The 17,773-nt window shown below is 29.1% G+C and overlaps 3 protein-coding genes across 11 annotated transcripts; 2 read left to right on the forward strand and 1 right to left on the reverse strand.

The window, feature by feature from the left end:
- Positions 1–738: 738 nt before the first annotated feature.
- Positions 739–8,767, reverse strand: LOC124430640 (AP-1 complex subunit sigma-2). 4 transcript variants are annotated; one of them, XM_046977530.1, is made up of 6 exons: positions 8,634–8,767; positions 7,964–8,142; positions 7,736–7,844; positions 7,476–7,613; positions 3,117–3,169; positions 739–2,947 (listed from the first exon to the last, which is right to left on the reverse strand). In XM_046977530.1, exons 2-6 carry the CDS (start codon positions 8,140–8,142, stop codon positions 2,788–2,790), a joined length of 639 nt encoding a protein of 212 aa, XP_046833486.1. In that variant the 5' UTR covers positions 8,634–8,767; the 3' UTR covers positions 739–2,787. The 4 variants fall into 4 exon arrangements, with proteins under 4 accessions (XP_046833486.1, XP_046833475.1, XP_046833497.1 ...); XM_046977519.1 differs by lacking the exon at positions 8,634–8,767 and adding an exon at positions 8,230–8,567; XM_046977541.1 differs by lacking the exons at positions 3,117–3,169; positions 8,634–8,767 and adding an exon at positions 8,230–8,521.
- Positions 8,706–12,536, forward strand: LOC124430429 (brahma-associated protein of 60 kDa). Of its 5 annotated transcripts, none has more exons than XM_046977019.1 (7): positions 8,706–8,837; positions 10,096–10,224; positions 10,307–10,482; positions 10,817–11,162; positions 11,245–11,442; positions 11,654–11,912; positions 12,009–12,536. In XM_046977019.1, exons 2-7 carry the CDS (start codon positions 10,111–10,113, stop codon positions 12,413–12,415), a joined length of 1,500 nt encoding a protein of 499 aa, XP_046832975.1. In that variant the 5' UTR covers positions 8,706–8,837; positions 10,096–10,110; the 3' UTR covers positions 12,416–12,536. The 5 variants fall into 5 exon arrangements, with proteins under 5 accessions (XP_046832975.1, XP_046832965.1, XP_046832954.1 ...); XM_046977009.1 differs by lacking the exon at positions 8,706–8,837 and adding an exon at positions 8,864–8,980; XM_046976998.1 differs by lacking the exon at positions 8,706–8,837 and adding an exon at positions 9,199–9,638.
- Positions 12,537–12,988: 452 nt separating this feature from the next.
- Positions 12,989–17,673, forward strand: LOC124430378 (exosome complex exonuclease RRP44). Of its 2 annotated transcripts, XM_046976849.1 has the most exons (14): positions 12,989–13,171; positions 13,259–13,444; positions 13,765–13,922; positions 14,007–14,194; positions 14,278–14,504; positions 14,590–14,859; positions 14,994–15,278; positions 15,348–15,585; positions 15,666–15,924; positions 16,037–16,280; positions 16,375–16,595; positions 16,808–16,976; positions 17,069–17,344; positions 17,433–17,673. In XM_046976849.1, exons 1-14 carry the CDS (start codon positions 13,118–13,120, stop codon positions 17,601–17,603), a joined length of 2,946 nt encoding a protein of 981 aa, XP_046832805.1. In that variant the 5' UTR covers positions 12,989–13,117; the 3' UTR covers positions 17,604–17,673. The 2 variants fall into 2 exon arrangements, with proteins under 2 accessions (XP_046832805.1, XP_046832814.1); XM_046976858.1 differs by lacking the exons at positions 12,989–13,171; positions 13,259–13,444 and having other exon boundaries at positions 13,794–13,926.
- Positions 17,674–17,773: the final 100 nt, after the last annotated feature.

Below are 17,773 nucleotides of genomic sequence, written 5' to 3' on the forward strand. Positions count from 1 at the left end.
CGACGACGACGACGACGAAATGCACGATAACGGAGCAATGCCTAGCTGAAATAGTTTAGAGCTGGCACACGCTGACGCGCATCACTCATCTCCGTTTAACGTCGGTACTTTTCCTATCATTATTTTTTCTTTAGCTTATGCCAAGAGATTTGATATTTATCAGCACGTTATATTCGAATGGTTTACTTGATACCATTTTCGGATCGTTCTAGAGAACTCGCGTGAATCGAATGAAAAAGTAAGTCCAGCATAGAATGGTACCATTGTCGGTATTCCTGATCCAACACAAAAGAAACGACGTATGAAAGCGAGTCAAACTACTGTGTGAATCTCATGACAGCGTGCTGTTTCTGATTTTTCAATAACGGAACGAGTGGGAATTATAGAGAGAAATGTTTCCCATTCTCGGACTATCTTCGTCCCACATCCTTTTTCCACGTTTCTAACGTTTCTATTCATTCATACGAGCCAATAGGCACGTGCCCCGCTAGAAACTTGGACGTTTCTGACGAGCGTTATATCGCCGGACGAAACATAAATTATACTACTTATACGAACTCGATCTATCTTGATGGCGTCAAAATAATATTCGATACACAAATGGATAAAATGGGCAAAGGGATTAAAAAGGATGGATTTAACGATCGGTGGATCCATCATGGATAAAACATTCGCCCGACGATCCGTAGACGCGTCATGGCCTAAGGGGATGTCAAAAGGCGATAGAGGATGCATTTATTCATATATATTTGTTTCCTTTATTATGGACGGAGCACAAAGCATCGTTTGTCAATGCGACATATACTTTTCTACTCTTAACATAAAATACATACATATTTTAATTTTAACATCGGTAAATGTTATCCTATCAATATTTTTTTCTTTTTTCCCTTTTTTTTTTTCTTCTTTTTTTTTTTTTATAAATGTGTGCAGTCGATGATAGATAACATAGGATATAAAATATTTTATGACCTACTTTTGATTACACTGCGACGAAAAATATCTGCGTTTAAGGCAAATATTTTGAAATCCTACGATATAAAATCAAAATAATGTTAACTACATTTTCTATCGTATTTTTCTTCTAACTTTTATATCATCCTCTCGTTTGATATTATATAATCAATTTATTCTTTTTAATTATACGATTATAATTCGTGAAAATATTTTCACAAAATAGACGTGTAACGACGTGTAAAGCTTCCGACAAGTTAAATGGCTTTTGGGCCACTTATGAATATTTCCTACAAAGCAATTATACAGTTATTCCAATTTCTTTCATTTCAGCGATGGATCTAATCAGTTTGCATTTTTTATTTCGCAATCCTGTTACGTAGCTCTACGTTATAGTTAACTGCGTTTAATGAAGAAAATCAGACGACTGATAGGTACCATTTATCCAAACGATATGTTATATAATCCTTTATCTAAATACTGTGAGATAATACTTTAGCATATACATATACATGTACATATGCATATGCATATGCATATACATATACATACATATATATACACACGCGCGCGCGCATATATATATATATATATATATATATATACACATATATATATATATATACACACACACACACATACATATATTATATACATGTATGTAAGTATATTATTGTCACTTTTAAATTGAAGAGTAACTTCAATACACAGATAACTCCCGCTTTTACGAATTAATTAAATCCATTTCTCGTAAGACGAAAATTGTGAATTTTCTGTAAACAAAATGCAGCAAACGTGTCATCTGTCCCTCAAAATTCATTTTTCCCCCCACCATTGATAATATTAATAATAACTTCAAATAAAATATGGATTTGTTTAGATATTATATATACACACACATATGTACATATGCGAAAGGTAATTCAAAGAAATTTCGTAAAGTGAAAGAAATCGTATAACCGGAGTTACCTGTATCCTACAAACATTTTAATTTGAAGCAATCTTTAATACTCATATACTTTTGATGTGCCCCTTATAGATAAGTAGTATAAATATGTTAAATAGTCAAATATTATTTTTCTTTCTTTTTGTTAGATAAATTAGGGAGAATATTATATTCTCAACGAGAAAATTATAACATGATATAATGATCAAACGTGATAAACCTACTTGGAGTATATATTGAAATGCATAATTAACAAATATCTGAAAATGTAATTGTAATTAACTATGGTATTTGATAACAATAGCCTTCCTTAAATATAAATTTGTCTATACGATCATCAACAGTATAATGCTAAATTGTCGAGTAAAAAAAAATCTATATAACTTTCATACTATATTTATATACACGTTTACACGAGTTAACTAAATATAATTATGCACCCAAGGTCCAACAGAGCAGTCTATCTAAGTGCAATCATTAATTACTTGTATAAACAATATAATAATAATAATTATTTGTAAGTACATTTTACGAATGATGCATCAGTCATTAGGTCGGTATGAAAATAAAATGTAAACAACTTGCAAAATTATGATTATGAAGTGATATAAGTAAAATAATTAATTCCAAAGTCTTCCTTCGTTTGCTTGATATGTAACATTGCTAATTGTAAAACGACTGTGTACCTAATTTAGAAATACTGACCGGTGACTTGGCGTAATACATTTATTACGCTAATCTTTAACTTAATTAAATCTTTGAACAATTTTCAATAGTAGAATAACGTATCTCTTATTAAAATTGTTAATAATTTTAATATTGTATATAATGAAAATAACATTTACTGATTCTTAGGAGATTTTTTTGCGTTACTGATTCTTAATAGTTTAAGTAAAGTAGCAGCTTACACATACAATGCAATCAATGTCCTGGAATGATATAGAACCATTCCCATAGAATGTCTTGCCAATTGGAAAGAAAATAGAACTCTTGGTAAAAATATTATCCCAATCCGTGATCTTCGAAAAATCCTTGAGGGGTTTCCTCCTGAAACATATACAATGTGAATTAGTTTTAGAAAAACATTCGGAATACTTTTATGTTATATATGAATAGGGATCAATTACTTTGATGCTGCTTTCTATTATAAAATTTATATAATACAATAATCACAAAATATATATATATATATATATATGAGTAAGCAAGCACGTACCTACTTTGACTTAAGTTATCTTCTTGTTGCAGCTTCAAATGATGAACTGAACCCTTTTCATATAATCAAGTAATTATTTGTATTATTTTTATCAATAAAATTGCAAATAGTGCACATTTATATACAGCATCTAGATTTTTAAGCTTTATTTGACATTTCTTCTTTTTTCTTTTTTTTACCTTTTCTTTTTTTTTCTTTTTTTCTTTCTAGCATGCTATAGGGCATCTCACATAAATTATTATTAATTTTGTTAATAAACAAAAGTCTATACACAACAAACCACCATTGGACTGAGAACACAAATGTTAAAATATATACTGAATATACTTTTTTATTTTTTACTTAAACATTCGAAAAAATTTCCAAATCACAATTCGTAAAAATGGTGAAACGCGATTTGTCTAAACATTACTTAATGTTAATACATTAATAATGGATTTATTACAAATACATTCGATGTTCTAGTTTCACATTGAAAGTTGATGTTATTGCTTATACTATACGTTTATGCACATATACATATAAAGATGATTTCAAATTGCACTTATTTAACATTGATAATGTATATCCATATATATATATGTATATATATATGTATATATATGTGTATATATATATATATATATATATATATATATATATATATATATACATACACACACGAGCGCGCGCACACACACAGTCTTCCTTTTCTTTCGTTCTTCTTCTATAGATATACCATCAAAATTAATAAACAGTTCCCTCTGACATACATATAAAGTACATGAATACAGATACTGTTCGAAAATTCCTTATGTTCTTATAAATACGTATGAGATATTATTGCCACAGTTATAGATCATTAAAATCTACTCAATAACTATGAGATAATACAATTGAAAAATTCTCATTATAGAATATAAAATTGTTATGTTCCGACATATATTACTTTGTACCACTTTCCAATCTTCATACTGCACGATCTATTCGTACAAAAATATGACATTACTTTTTAAAATTTGAAGAAGAGAGCTGAATAGTGAATAACAGATTAATGTATGTTAAAAATCTCTTATGAGATAAAGTTGACACATATGATGATGCACACGATGACAATGTTCTCAAGATGAGCTTTTCGATGTAGTTGTTCATCTGGGTTGTTCATTTAGAGCACGTAGAATATATAAGAATGCAGCACCTATAAAAGCCCTATCTCCCGCAGAGCACCTTCCACAGCTTCATCCTTCCACAAACAAACAAACGCTAACTAGTCTCGCGTATTCTAGTATCAATTAATATTTTAACACTTTTTAATTTCACTTGTACAACATTATAAAAAATATTTTTTCTCAATATAAATATATAAATATCCAACACACGTTCGATATTTTCAATACAATAGCGGAAGATTATTTCAAATCAATCCTGATATTACAACCAAAATAAATGTTCCTTTTTTCTTTCTTTTTTTTTTTTTTTTTTTTTTTTTTTTTTTCCTTTTCTTTTTTTCTTATTTCTATTACCTCAATAATTCTTTGTTATATTTTTTCTCTTAACATATGAATTATATTTATAATGCACTTACAATGTTTACATTTATACCAGTGCCAGAATGTGTATTCATTTTTATACAATAATTATATTATCAATTAATGTTAACAGTCTTTAAGAGTATCAATTAATCAAAAGGGTACACGAAAACTTTTCCTATAATATCATTATAAATTAACATTCGTAATTTATGATAATAATAGATATGCTCCAAATACAGTACCGTTCTATACTTATAAAATAAATCTTTACTGTATTTTAAAATAATGATTATGGCATTAGCATCATATAAAGTTACAAGCAAATAAAAGCTAATTGCGAATAAAACATTTTCATTGGGAAAGATAAAGAGTTTATGAATGATTTGTAAATAGTTGCTTACATAATTTCTATTATCTCATATAAAAATTAATTAATTTATTATTAGTATAGAATAAGAATGCATAGATACTAAACTATAAAAACAAGAAAAATTCATTGTTTATTAAAATTTTCATAATACATATTGTCAACAAAATATGTACAACTAGCAGCATATCCATAGCAATAATTTTCATATTTGTCACAATACTGCCATAATCTATGTTATATAATTTTTTTTTTTTTCTTAAAGACTTCTGTTATTAACATGAAATAATAATTATTAGAAAATATTATATATCGCAAAAAATCGATAGTAGCTACTATAGCAATATACAAGGATCATCCTTAATATTATGGCAATACTGTAATGTATATTGTTATATAACAAAGGAAGCATGCTTATCCTTATTAACAATCATTACTTCGAGTATGAGAATGAAATAATAATATCAGATATGACGTCAAATTTATCATTGCAACAAAAGTAAAATACAATGTTATCAAATATTATGAAGCAAACTAGAGGAGAAAAGAAAAAGATTCTTTTTTTAACATTCTAATAACATTCAATTGCCTATTACATGAAATAAATTAGCGGTCTATATATGATGCTAATACAAAAGTATGTTTTTTAAATCGTACTGGATCAAATTGACTAGATACAATACACTGTATATTATGCAATTTTCCTTACTATTTCTATCATTATTATATATCACCTTTAACATATGCTTCATTATATCTCATTAAATATATACATCATTTACATGGCACATTAAATATAAATTATAAACATAGTTTCTGCGTGTAGGTTACCATTAAATAATTAGTTTATGTTAACAACAGATCGTCTCTCATTGGTCTTGGCGTATCATAAGTGACTCGTTGAGAATCTTTTATAGATAAGAACCATATTTAAAAAAAAACATCATGCAGCAAAGAGTTTCCTACAATGGAGATGCTACCGCATACATAATATACATATAATATTGTCATAAATAATTATATATCACGCTATAAGCCCACTTAAAAATAATAAATTAACAAACACATTAAGCAATCTATGCACGCAGGATTAGCTGTTAAAATATTTAATGCTCAATATTTTACTCAATCATCAACTAACTTCTCATCCACTTAATATTCTTAAAATATATTTCTATATTATTATCAATATATAAAATGGGATGAGGAATTTAATATAATACTCTAAATATCCTTCCATTTAAACCGATAACATAAATTACAAGGAAATAAAGCGTACATACATAGCCAGACAATGCAAAAGATATCGTCTCATAAGAAATTTCTGATTAATTAAAGTAAAGAAGTATTCTATACCAATTACTAGAAAAAGAAAAACAACAAAATAATAATAATGATAGTAATAATAATAATAATAATAATAATAATAATAATAATAATAATAATAATAATAACAATAATAACAATAATAATAATAATAATAATAATAATAATAATAATAATAATAATAATAATAATAATAATGTAGATTAAAAACCATAAAATCTAAAATAAAATTCTATGATGAATATATTAAATTAAACATTTAACCCATAAATATAAACTTTTACTGACTTATTTGTACTGAAACTGCAAATTAACCAAAATGCTAATTAATCCATCTTTTATGCTTGTCGAATGAACAATTAATTATTCAAAACAAGATATAAATTTCAAAAGCATAGATATGCACGAAAAATATTTTTAAATATTACCACAACGAATGAAGTCAAAGTAAGAAAATTGATTGTCATTTATAATGACGTAACAAAAGATGTTAGAAAATATGTATGCTCCTAAATATTATTTGAACTTGTAGCTGTCCGGTGCATATCAAAAATCTCACTATTATTTTATACTATAATTATTATAAAATTATTTGTAGAAATTCAAATAATGCGGTATAATATCAAATGGAATGGATATTGAAAATATATAGTTGTTGCATGTCTAAAAGTGTTATATCAAAAAAAAAAAAAAAAAGAAAATATATATATATATATATATATATATATATATATATATATATATATAGATATACCACATTACTGCATCAACGAAAGAAAAAGATAATAAACATGCAAACCACATAATTTGCATCAAACATTTAGTAATATTTCTTATAGAAACCTTTTTTCTCTTTTTCTTTTTCTATCATTTAAAAAATGCATATTACTCCTGTTAGAGACATTACACAATAACTACCGACAATAAGAATAATATTCATGGATCATTTAAAAGTGCAAAAGTAGTAAAGGTAAAATTTATTATGCACGCTTGATTGAGACTAATAATAAATCTAGCTGACTAAACATTTAACAAATTTCTAGACATAATACACGTTTAAATGATCAATGTATAATATTTAGGAAGGAACAGACACACAAACAGAGTGTCAAAGAAGAAACGTTACAATTCAATGGGTACATCTCCATAACTAACCTCCTGTAGTAAATCCTGAGCTGCAATGGCTTTCAAGACATTCTTCTTGCTTGTTTCCTGTATCTCACCGCCAACTAGTAATTCGTCCAATATAAAATATGCTTTTTCATAATTAAAGATTATATCCAACTCGCATACCTAAACAAAATATATATATAGAGATATAAATAGATGTATGCTTGGATCTTTATGCAAAACAAAGAGAGAAAAAAAAGAAAAGGTGATAAAGGAAGAAAAAAAATACAATGATTTATACTTACACTGCCAAAGTATTTATCCAATAACTCGACGTAACGGTGTATAATTTCAAGGGTAAGCAATTCATTGTCGTTCTGCTCTATGGCGCAACAGAAATACAAACTCGCGTATCTAAAATAAAATACAATTATTATTATTATTATTATTATTATTATTATTCTTTTTCCTTTTTTTTCGAAATGTCACAACATCCTAAAAATAAATAAAAAGTCATAATAAATGACAGACACCTTTTATAAACGACTTTAACGTCTTTCCACTCTAAAAAACTTGACATTTTTGGTTTTCTCGCAAGTATTGTAGTAATTAATTCTCTCGTGATCTTCTTCTTCAATTTATCTGGATGTGCAACATACCACTTTTGCAAGCGCAACTTCCCTTGACGACTGAACAATAACATAAATTGCATCTGCAAATATAAAAACGGTATCATGTATAAAAGTAACATTCTTTTTCAAAGGAACCTATTTATACATTTACGATTAGATCAACACACCATTTTGTGCAAAATGTGTCGTGCGCCGTATTTTTCAAAGTGAAAAATCACAAAAGGACGATATTATAAAAATAAGAGGGGGAAAAAAAAAAAAAAAAGAAAGACAACTTTAATTTGGATTGCTATTCGCCGTTTATTATCAATGATGTTACTGCATAATAGAAAAAGATGACTGAACACTTTTTCACTAAAAGGAACTCTACCGTTTATCTTATGGCTTAGGTACGATTACGTCCGCGTACATTACGAGATCTATTGACACGAGTTACGGCACAAAAGATGTCTACGTTATTTTTCAACTTGTTAACGGAAATTACGTTTTGTTATTGCCGCGATATGCTTTTCTATTTGATCGCTCTGTAAGCGTTCATTTGTGTCAGTTTTTATCGAAAAGAAAATAATACCTCGTAGTAATGTTATCGTTTCAAAATATTCGTAACGTTAGTTAATATCTATGAAAGTTTATATGATAAAAATGCCGAAATTGTAGAAAATGAAAAATGAACATAAATTATAGTTTGAGAACTTAACGATTGGAACATTTTATAGGGACAATACGTAGGTACAAAGATACGATACGTTCGAAATTGGAATCCACTGTATTTTAAGTAAGTACATAAGTATGGATGTAAAGTTAGGTGGCGCAGTGATGCATCGTTGAAATTCTTAAGAATAGAAAGACCTCTATAATTTTACCATAAAGCATGAATTTAAAACACGAATTGTCTTTCATCTGCCTCCGATGTAAACGGTAATTACCCGCAAAATTGTTTAATTTCGAAAGAATAATTTTCTGATAATCTAGTCTGTCTAATCGTTTAAAGATCTTTATATATATATATATATATATATATATATATATATGTTCGCTTAAACGGTTTAAAAAGTACATATACAGGTTGTTTTCTCTTTTTTTTTTATACGTCAAATAATGGAATCAAATTGAGCCTTGTGTGTGCTTTAAAGTTACCTCCGCGTCACCTGATGGCCCGAATATAAAATAGTCATGTGTACACAGGGCTTAGTCTCGAGTCTAGTTGAATTAAATAAACATGGCGGTGCGATTAGAACCTTTCAAAAATATTTAATAACAAATAGATATAACGAAATAAGTTTTACATTGAATATTTGATTCGGTCGTAGATAAAATTAATATAGGATACTAGCTAGGTGGCGACAAAAGCAATGTCTCAGAACATTTCAGAATTTAATATGGAAGTTTCCTATTAGCTTTATGAAGTCTCTACTATTTCTTATTGCTTATAACTGAGTTTGTGCTCTTTTATTTTATTTTCTTTTGATTTGTTTAAACTGATATCTATACATATAAGACATTTGAAATAACACACACACACAAGCACACGCACACAGAGAGAGAGAGAGAGAGAGAGGGACATATATATTTATATGTATGTATAATATACATATTTTTATCTATAATGTTTTAATATGGAGATTTTTTTCAAGCGTTTCTTAGTATCACTCCTTTGACATATTCTTGTGATTTGATTGGTGCTTGCATCTATTTGTAAAGTTTTAATGTAACATCTTTCAAAATTATTAAATCAAAGAATTTAAATAACTTGTGTTGCCAGTAGTGCTTTACATTTAATCTAAAAAAGTATTAAAATTAAATTCAGGTTATGTTTGTAATCTATATTTATTCAGGGTAATAGAAATCATTAAGCATTTTCTTTTCGTTTATAGATTTAATGTTTCAAAGAAACATGCATGTATACATTATAAAAAAAAGTTCAAAAGCGTTTACTTTGATTTATATGATTTATGGTGTACTAACGGTATAAGACTCATAATGGTATAATTAATTCAATAAAAGTACTTAAATATATATTATTTTGAATACAGAATAGATAAAAAAATATGGCGCAAAGATTTCCTGTCCCAAATACAGGAAACAATGGTCCTCCACCACAACGATATCCTCCTTCGTCTGTACCACCAAATTTGCGCCAATATTCAGGACCAAATTTTCCAGTAAGTTTAAATTATTAATCAATATCTTATTTTATGTTATAAAGTAACATATAGATAGATTGTTTCGTAAATTTTGATATAGATGCAACAAAGATCTGGATTTACACCTCCACCACAAATGAGCAATGCTGCGCCAGGACCAGGAGGAATAATGAGACCTAATCAGCCGTATACGAATATGCGTCAAGGTCCAATGCCAACGCCTCCTGTTGGTAAAAGGAGTGCTGATCAAAGAATACCTTTGTCACAGCAAAAACCGTATGTAATGCGTATTATTTTTAATATATACTCTCTCATTTATTTTCATAAGAAAATAAATACAGCTATCTCTTTCTATCACAATTATCACATCCTACGCAGATATATTTTCTACAAACTTTACTTTTATGTAACTGTGTGCGTGCGGGTACGCTGTGCGTACGAGATACACAAACACACGTGTATATACACATATATTCATATACACATATATTCACTCGTTACTTAATTTATATCACTTTTATCAGGAACCATACATGTCATCCTCATGCTGTCAACAAATTTGTACACACATTGATCCTTGAATCTGTAATTTTTACAAAAACTTATATAGGTATTTTTGGAACAGTGACTTTTCACATTCCACATCCAAGAAGAAAAAGAAACTTGCTGACAAGATATTACCTCAAAAAGTACGAGATTTGGTGCCAGAATCCCAGGCTTATATGGATTTGCTTGCGTTTGAAAGGAAGTTAGATGCAACTATAATGCGTAAACGTCTTGACATACAAGAAGCCTTGAAACGTCCAATGAAACAGAAACGAAAGTTACGTATTTTTATTTCCAATACATTTTATCCAGCCAAAGAAGCAGCAGAGGGAGAGGAGGGCTCGGTTGCTTCTTGGGAATTAAGAGTTGAAGGCAGATTATTGGATGATACTAAAAATGATCCTAACAAGGTACTAACAATTCTTTTACATTATTAATCTTTTATTCCCGTTAGTGATAATATTTTTCTTACATGTAATAACATCGCAACAGGTGAAAAGAAAATTTTCATCCTTTTTTAAAAGTCTAGTTATTGAATTAGACAAAGATTTGTATGGACCAGATAATCACTTAGTTGAATGGCATCGTACATTAACTACACAAGAAACTGATGGATTTCAAGTAAAAAGACCAGGAGACAAAAATGTTCGTTGTACCATTCTTCTACTTCTTGATTATCAGCCTTTGCAGGTATTGGATATTTTAGTTTTTCTTACACACACACACACACATATATATATATATATATATATATATAGGTATGTACATATATATATATATATATATGTACATACCTATATATACCTATATATGTATATGTGTTTATAAGTCATTCGAATAAATATTTTCAGTGTTACAATGCTTATATTATAATGTGAACTTTTTTAATTATTTGTTGCAGTTCAAATTAGATTCACGACTTGCACGATTATTAGGTGTACATACACAAACTCGACCTGTTATTATTTCAGCACTTTGGCAGTATATAAAAACTCATAAACTTCAAGACAGTCATGAACGTGAATTTATAAATTGTGACAAATATTTGGAACAAATCTTTGCCTGTCCCAGAATGAAATTTGCTGAAATACCGCAAAGATTAAATCCATTATTGCATCCACCCGATCCCATTGTGATTAATCATGTCATTAGCGTAGAGGGTATGTGCAGTTAAACGCATAGTTCATTGATGACTATATATAATCCATATGCATAAATTGTATACTTTCTAATTGTATCTATTAATTTTGATATAGGCACGGAAACAAAACAAACTGCATGTTATGATATAGAAGTAGAGGTCGATGATACATTGAAAACGCAAATGAATAATTTTCTATTATCAACTGCAAGTCAACAGGAAATACAAAGTTTAGACAACAAGATACACGAAACCGTTGAAACAATTAATCAATTAAAAACGAATCGTGAATTTTTCTTAAGCTTTGCAAAAGATCCTCAACAATTTATTAACAAATGGATTATATCACAAACAAGAGACTTAAAAACAATGACGGATGTCGTTGGAAACCCAGAGGAAGAACGCAGAGCTGAATTTTATTATCAACCTTGGGCACAAGAAGCTGTCTGCCGTTACTTTTATACTAAAGTCCAACAAAAACGAGCTGAGTTAGAACAAGCTCTTGGCATACGAAATTCATAAAGTTATTAAAAAATTGTCTATTAATGTGCGATGAAATGTTGTATAAAATATTTTCTCCATGATATTTTGTTGCAGTGATTATAATATTTGAGTTTTTGTAATATTATATGTAAACTACAAATGGACTCTTTCTCTCTCCCCCCCCCCCCCTCTCTCTCTCTCTCTCTTGAAGATTTACATCATATCATACACCCACAACTGGGCTTGAGTTGTTTACAAAGTATACACACACACACACACACACACAAGAAAGAGAGACTTAATCATACAAATACATTTCTGAAATATTACTGAAATGAAACATTTTTAAAGTGAACTATGAAATCTTGCATTATATTCCATATTTGCTGCAAGTATTATTATTAGTAAACCTTACGCGTAACAATGAATAAAGATATTGATACAAGTGTAATATCTTGTTTTAATACATATGTACATATTTATTATATTCAAGATTCTCGGATTGAATTTCTTGAGTTTACACTATTAACGTTTGCTTTCTTCTTGTTGGTAACATGTCGTTTTTGATGCGCATGCGTAAAAAAGTGGCGACACCTCGTAACCAGCTTATATATATATATGACACATGCAACACGTATATATAGCTTTGTAACCTAGCAGAAAAGTTTGTCGAAATTAAACTTTATTTTCTTCTTATAAATGGAATGAATTATGCATTAATAAAATATTCAACATAGAAAAATGTTGGCGACAAAGGTCTTTTTTAGGAAGACTAAAGGTGGAAATATTTATAAGGTATAACTAATATTTAAAGGAATATTACCAATGTATTTATACTTGTTCACGCGACTTTATAAATTTTATTCTTTTTATTATTCATAGACCGTTAGGGAACATTATTTGCGGGATGATATTTGGTGTGGCTCAAAGCTTTGCAAGCAGAATTCAAATCATTGCAAACAGAAGAACCGGGAATGTATTCTAGATGACGAAGATTCCAGTGCAAAAAGTGCATTGTTTTCATTATCGTACTATTTGTTGTTGGACACCAATATCATTTTAGATCAAGTAAGTCCGTTCATAGCTCGTCGAATTTATTTCGTCTTATTTTGCGATAGTAATATCGTGGTGGCCACGAACAGCAGATCATTTTTAATAGTAAACATTCGTGAAAAAGGGTTGGCCTAAAAATTCGTTGGCCTAAGGGTATGGATAGCGTTTTAAAGTAGTCCCCCTGGAAAGGCAGAAAGAGTACTCGGATTGGAGTGATCTTGGTCAAGATCATTCGAGGGGTGACCAACCTTTATCACGAATCTTACAATGTTACAATCTACAATTTTATAATATCGATGTAGTTTTATAATATTGTTAAATATATATTTTTATAGATTGATATATTGTCAGAAAATGTCTTTTACAATGTCATTATTTTACAAACTGTTTTGGAAGAAGTACGACATAAAAGCCCAAGTGTTTATAAAAGATTAAAAGAAATCATTGCCGATGTTAGAAGAAGATTTTATATTTTCGTAAACGAGCATCACAAGTAGGTCAGGTTGTATTCAACATAAAAAGTTTACATTGCGATTGTGTCATAATTAATTAACGATTAATTCATTATCTTTTTAAGAGAAACTTATGTGGAAAGAGTACCCGGTGAAAACATAAATGATCGCAACGATAGAGCCATACGTGTTGCAACAAATTGGTACAATAAGCATTTAAATGTCGACGGACGAAAAATTCTTATTGCCTTATTAACAGATGATTTGGAAAATAAAAAGAAAGCTGCGCAAGAAAACATTCCTGTATTTTCAAGTAAGATACATATAATGTACTTTATATTGAAATGTGAAAAAGGTAATAAATAATATTGAAAAATGATAACATAATTTATACAGTGGAAGAATACGTTAGATCATTGGAAAACTCAAGTTTCTTATTAGATAAATTATCCAAGAAGAATTTTATATTCGAAACAGAAGGACAGGAATTCTTTCCATGTCATTTATCGCCCTCGGAATTGCATTATGGTATTAAAAATGGAAAATTTTTCCAAGGGACATTTTCCGTATCCAAAGAAAATTTTCTAGAAGGAAGCGTTAATGTGGATGGGATAGAAAAATTGGTAACAAATTTTAATTAACTAATACTATACGACTATATATATTCAAGTTATTAATAATCGTTATTACGTTTTTCAATTGTATTAGATATTGGTGCAAGGTAGAATGGGTCTTAACAGAGCTATCGACGGTGACATAGTTGCGATAGAACTTCTTCCAGAAGAACAATGGTCAACTCCCAGTGACATTGTGTTGCAAGACGAAGACGAAACGGACATATTAGACGATGAAAAAGAATTAAATGATCCGTGTATCGTGAAAGAAACTGAAAGAACTCCAACGGGGAAAATAGTGGGTATCATTAGAAGAAAATGGAGGCAATATTGCGGTATCTTACAGCCGAGTATTATTCAGGGGGTAAATATATATATATATATATATATATATATATATATATATATATATACATATATAATCTTTTTATATATTCCGTGTATTGATAAATTCTCGTATAGTTGCAATTTTAATTTGTCTTCTGTTACCTTTTTCAGAATGTAAAACATCTTTTTGTACCTGCTGAGAGAAGAATTCCCAAAGTTAGAATAGAAACTAGGCAATCCGAATTGTTAAGCAAACAAAGAATTATAGTTGCCATAGATTCATGGCCAAGAAATTCGAGGTATCCATTGGGTCATTTTGTACGAGCTTTAGGTAACATTGGCGATAAAGAAACGGAAAATGAAGTGTTGCTTTTAGAGTACGACGTTCCTCACAGCCGATTTTCTGATGTAGTACTCAGCTTCCTTCCAAAAATGCCATGGACTATACCAGAAAATGTAAATATACTTAGTTTTAAAATAATAACGTTCCTTTGTGATTTATTAACAGATTTCCATGATATTTAGGTTATCGCAGAAAGGGAAGATTTTAGGCATTTGGATATTTGTTCCGTAGATCCACCAGGGTGTACTGACATTGATGATGCTTTACATTGTAGATTATTATCAAATGGTAATTATGAAGTTGGCGTTCATATTGCGGATGTATCTTATTTTATTAAGCCTGGAACAGCTCTAGATAAGGAAGCTGCTTTAAGAGGTACTACGGTATATCTTGTTGACAAAAGGATCTCTATGATACCAGGTAGGAAATGTGTTATTTACTTTATACAATCTTTTAATAAGTATCTATTATTATAATAAAATATATTGCATTATTTATAGAACTATTAAGTAACAATTTATGCTCTCTAAGAGAAAACGAAGATAGATTGACTTTCTCTTGTATATGGGAGATGGACTCCTATGCAAATATCATAAGTACTAGATTTTGTAAGTCTGTGATTTGTTCGCGTCGTGCCATGACCTATGAAGAAGCTCAGATAAAAATCGATGACGTTAATCAAAATGATGTACTTGCCGAATCGTTAAGAGCTTTAAATAATTTTGCAAAAAAATTGAAAAAAAAACGAATGGACAAGGGGTACGAGAAAATATTACTCTCTCTCTCTCTCTGAAACATGTTTCAAGCCTCATTGAGATATAGATATATATATATATATATATATATATAAGAAATATTTATTTATTTACAGTGCTTTGACCTTGGCGTCACCCGAGATCTATTTGCGAGAAGATAATGAAACTCATGAACCGATTGACGTGCAAGTTAAAAAATTGAGAGATACAAACTTTATGATTGAAGAATTCATGTTACTTGCAAATATTTCAGTAGCACAAAAAATTATCACAGAATTTCCAGAATGCGCGATGCTTAGGAGGCATCCAGAACCACCGCAAAAAAATTTTGAACCATTGATTAAAGCAGGAAAAAATCAGGTAATATAATAAAAAGAGAAAAGAAAATTTATATATATATATATATATATATATTTTTTTTTTTTTTTTTTCTTTTACGTATACATTTTAATAGGGCTTTGTAATGAATACAAACAGTGGAAAAGAATTAGCTGAATCGTTAGATAAAGCGCAAAAAGAAGACAATCCTTATTTCAATACTATGTTGAGAATTTTGACAACAAGATGCCTGATGCAAGCAGTATATTTCATTAGTGGAATGCATCAACAAAATGAATTCTATCATTATGGATTAGCTACCCCAATATATACACATTTCACGTCGCCCATCCGTAGGTAATAGATAATTTAAACAAATACATTGATTTTATTAGAAATTTTTTCATACATTTATTATATTTTCCATCCAGTTGTCATTTTTATGTTATATACCAAGGTCAAAGTATATGCCAAATTTGATATATACAGCTTAATTCGACAAATCTGTTATAATATGTATGTCATTGCATCCGATTTAAACTCGTCAATTTGATTCAATTTATTTGTAGATATGCGGATATTATAGTACATCGTCTCTTAGCAGTATCTATCGGAGCAGATGTTACTTGTTCGGAGTTATTGGATAAACAACAAAGCCACGCATTATGTTATAATTTGAACTATCGAAATAGGATGGCACAGTATGCTGGTCGAGCATCGATTGCATTGAATATACATGTGTGTATATATTATTTCTTTTGTAATTTGCGCATATTATTTATATTCAAAAAAAACACACGCGCGCGTATTAATTATTTCGTGTCGTTTAGTTGTTTTTCCGAGAGAAAGTCAAAGACGAAGAAGGATATATTCTTTTTGTACGAAAGAATGCTCTGCAAGTACTCATTCCAAAATATGGTTTAGAAGGCACACTTTATTTAAATAAAACAGAAGCATCTGTTATTTTTACATATAATCGAGAGGATCATTCTCAATCATACGGAAATATAATATTTCGTACATTTGATCTTATTGTAGTGCAGTTAAGTTTAGACAGATCTAACGTTCAACATGAGAAATTGATTTTCAAACTTGTAAAGCCAGAGGTAAATATCACAGATAAAGATTAAAAGTATATTTATTACATTAGTCACCAAACTTTACTCCTTATTTAAATGTTCTATGTAATTACAGATTCCAGGTTTCAGTGTTCCTCCGATAACAACACAACTTGTTGAATCACCTGCTTCTTCTTCCATGAAAGTAAACGTAGTAAGTACAATAGAAAAAAGAAAGAGTGACAAAATTCTAACGGAGAGTTCAAATATTAATAAAAAGAAACATAAAAGAAGGAAGAAGAACTAAAGTGAGCAAAATATAATATTTTTTGCAAACTATAATTTATATAAAATATATATGTAAATTGTAATAATCATTATGTTATACCATTACTATTACTATCCTACTTTTGCTTAATTTCGCGCGCAATCTTCCAGTCCGTGCGTACGTTCTTTTGAATTATAAATATTATAAAT

This window comes from Vespa crabro, chromosome 1 (assembly GCF_910589235.1).
Source record: "Vespa crabro chromosome 1, iyVesCrab1.2, whole genome shotgun sequence".
NCBI lineage: Eukaryota > Metazoa > Arthropoda > Insecta > Hymenoptera > Vespidae > Vespa > Vespa crabro.

Bases quoted from the DNA above. Each gene is read 5' to 3' on its own strand.
- LOC124430378 (XM_046976849.1), top strand. From the start codon at position 13,118: ATGTTGGCGACAAAGGTCTTTTTTAGGAAGACTAAAGGTGGAAATATT. The intron at 15,279-15,347 runs GTAAATATACTT...CATGATATTTAG, and splicing joins CATGGACTATACCAGAAAAT to GTTATCGCAGAAAGGGAAGA. The intron at 15,925-16,036 runs GTACGAGAAAAT...ATTTATTTACAG, and splicing joins AAAAAACGAATGGACAAGGG to TGCTTTGACCTTGGCGTCAC.
- LOC124430640 (XM_046977519.1), bottom strand. The intron at 7,845-7,963 runs GTGTCTGTCATT...ATTTTATTTTAG, and splicing joins GTTAAAGTCGTTTATAAAAG to ATACGCGAGTTTGTATTTCT. The intron at 3,170-7,475 runs GTTAGTTATGGA...TTATATGAAAAG, and splicing joins CTCAGGATTTACTACAGGAG to GGTTCAGTTCATCATTTGAA.
- LOC124430429 (XM_046977019.1), top strand. From the start codon at position 10,111: ATGGCGCAAAGATTTCCTGTCCCAAATACAGGAAACAATGGTCCTCCA. The intron at 10,225-10,306 runs GTAAGTTTAAAT...ATTTTGATATAG, and splicing joins ATTCAGGACCAAATTTTCCA to ATGCAACAAAGATCTGGATT. The intron at 11,443-11,653 runs GTATTGGATATT...TATTTGTTGCAG, and splicing joins TTGATTATCAGCCTTTGCAG to TTCAAATTAGATTCACGACT.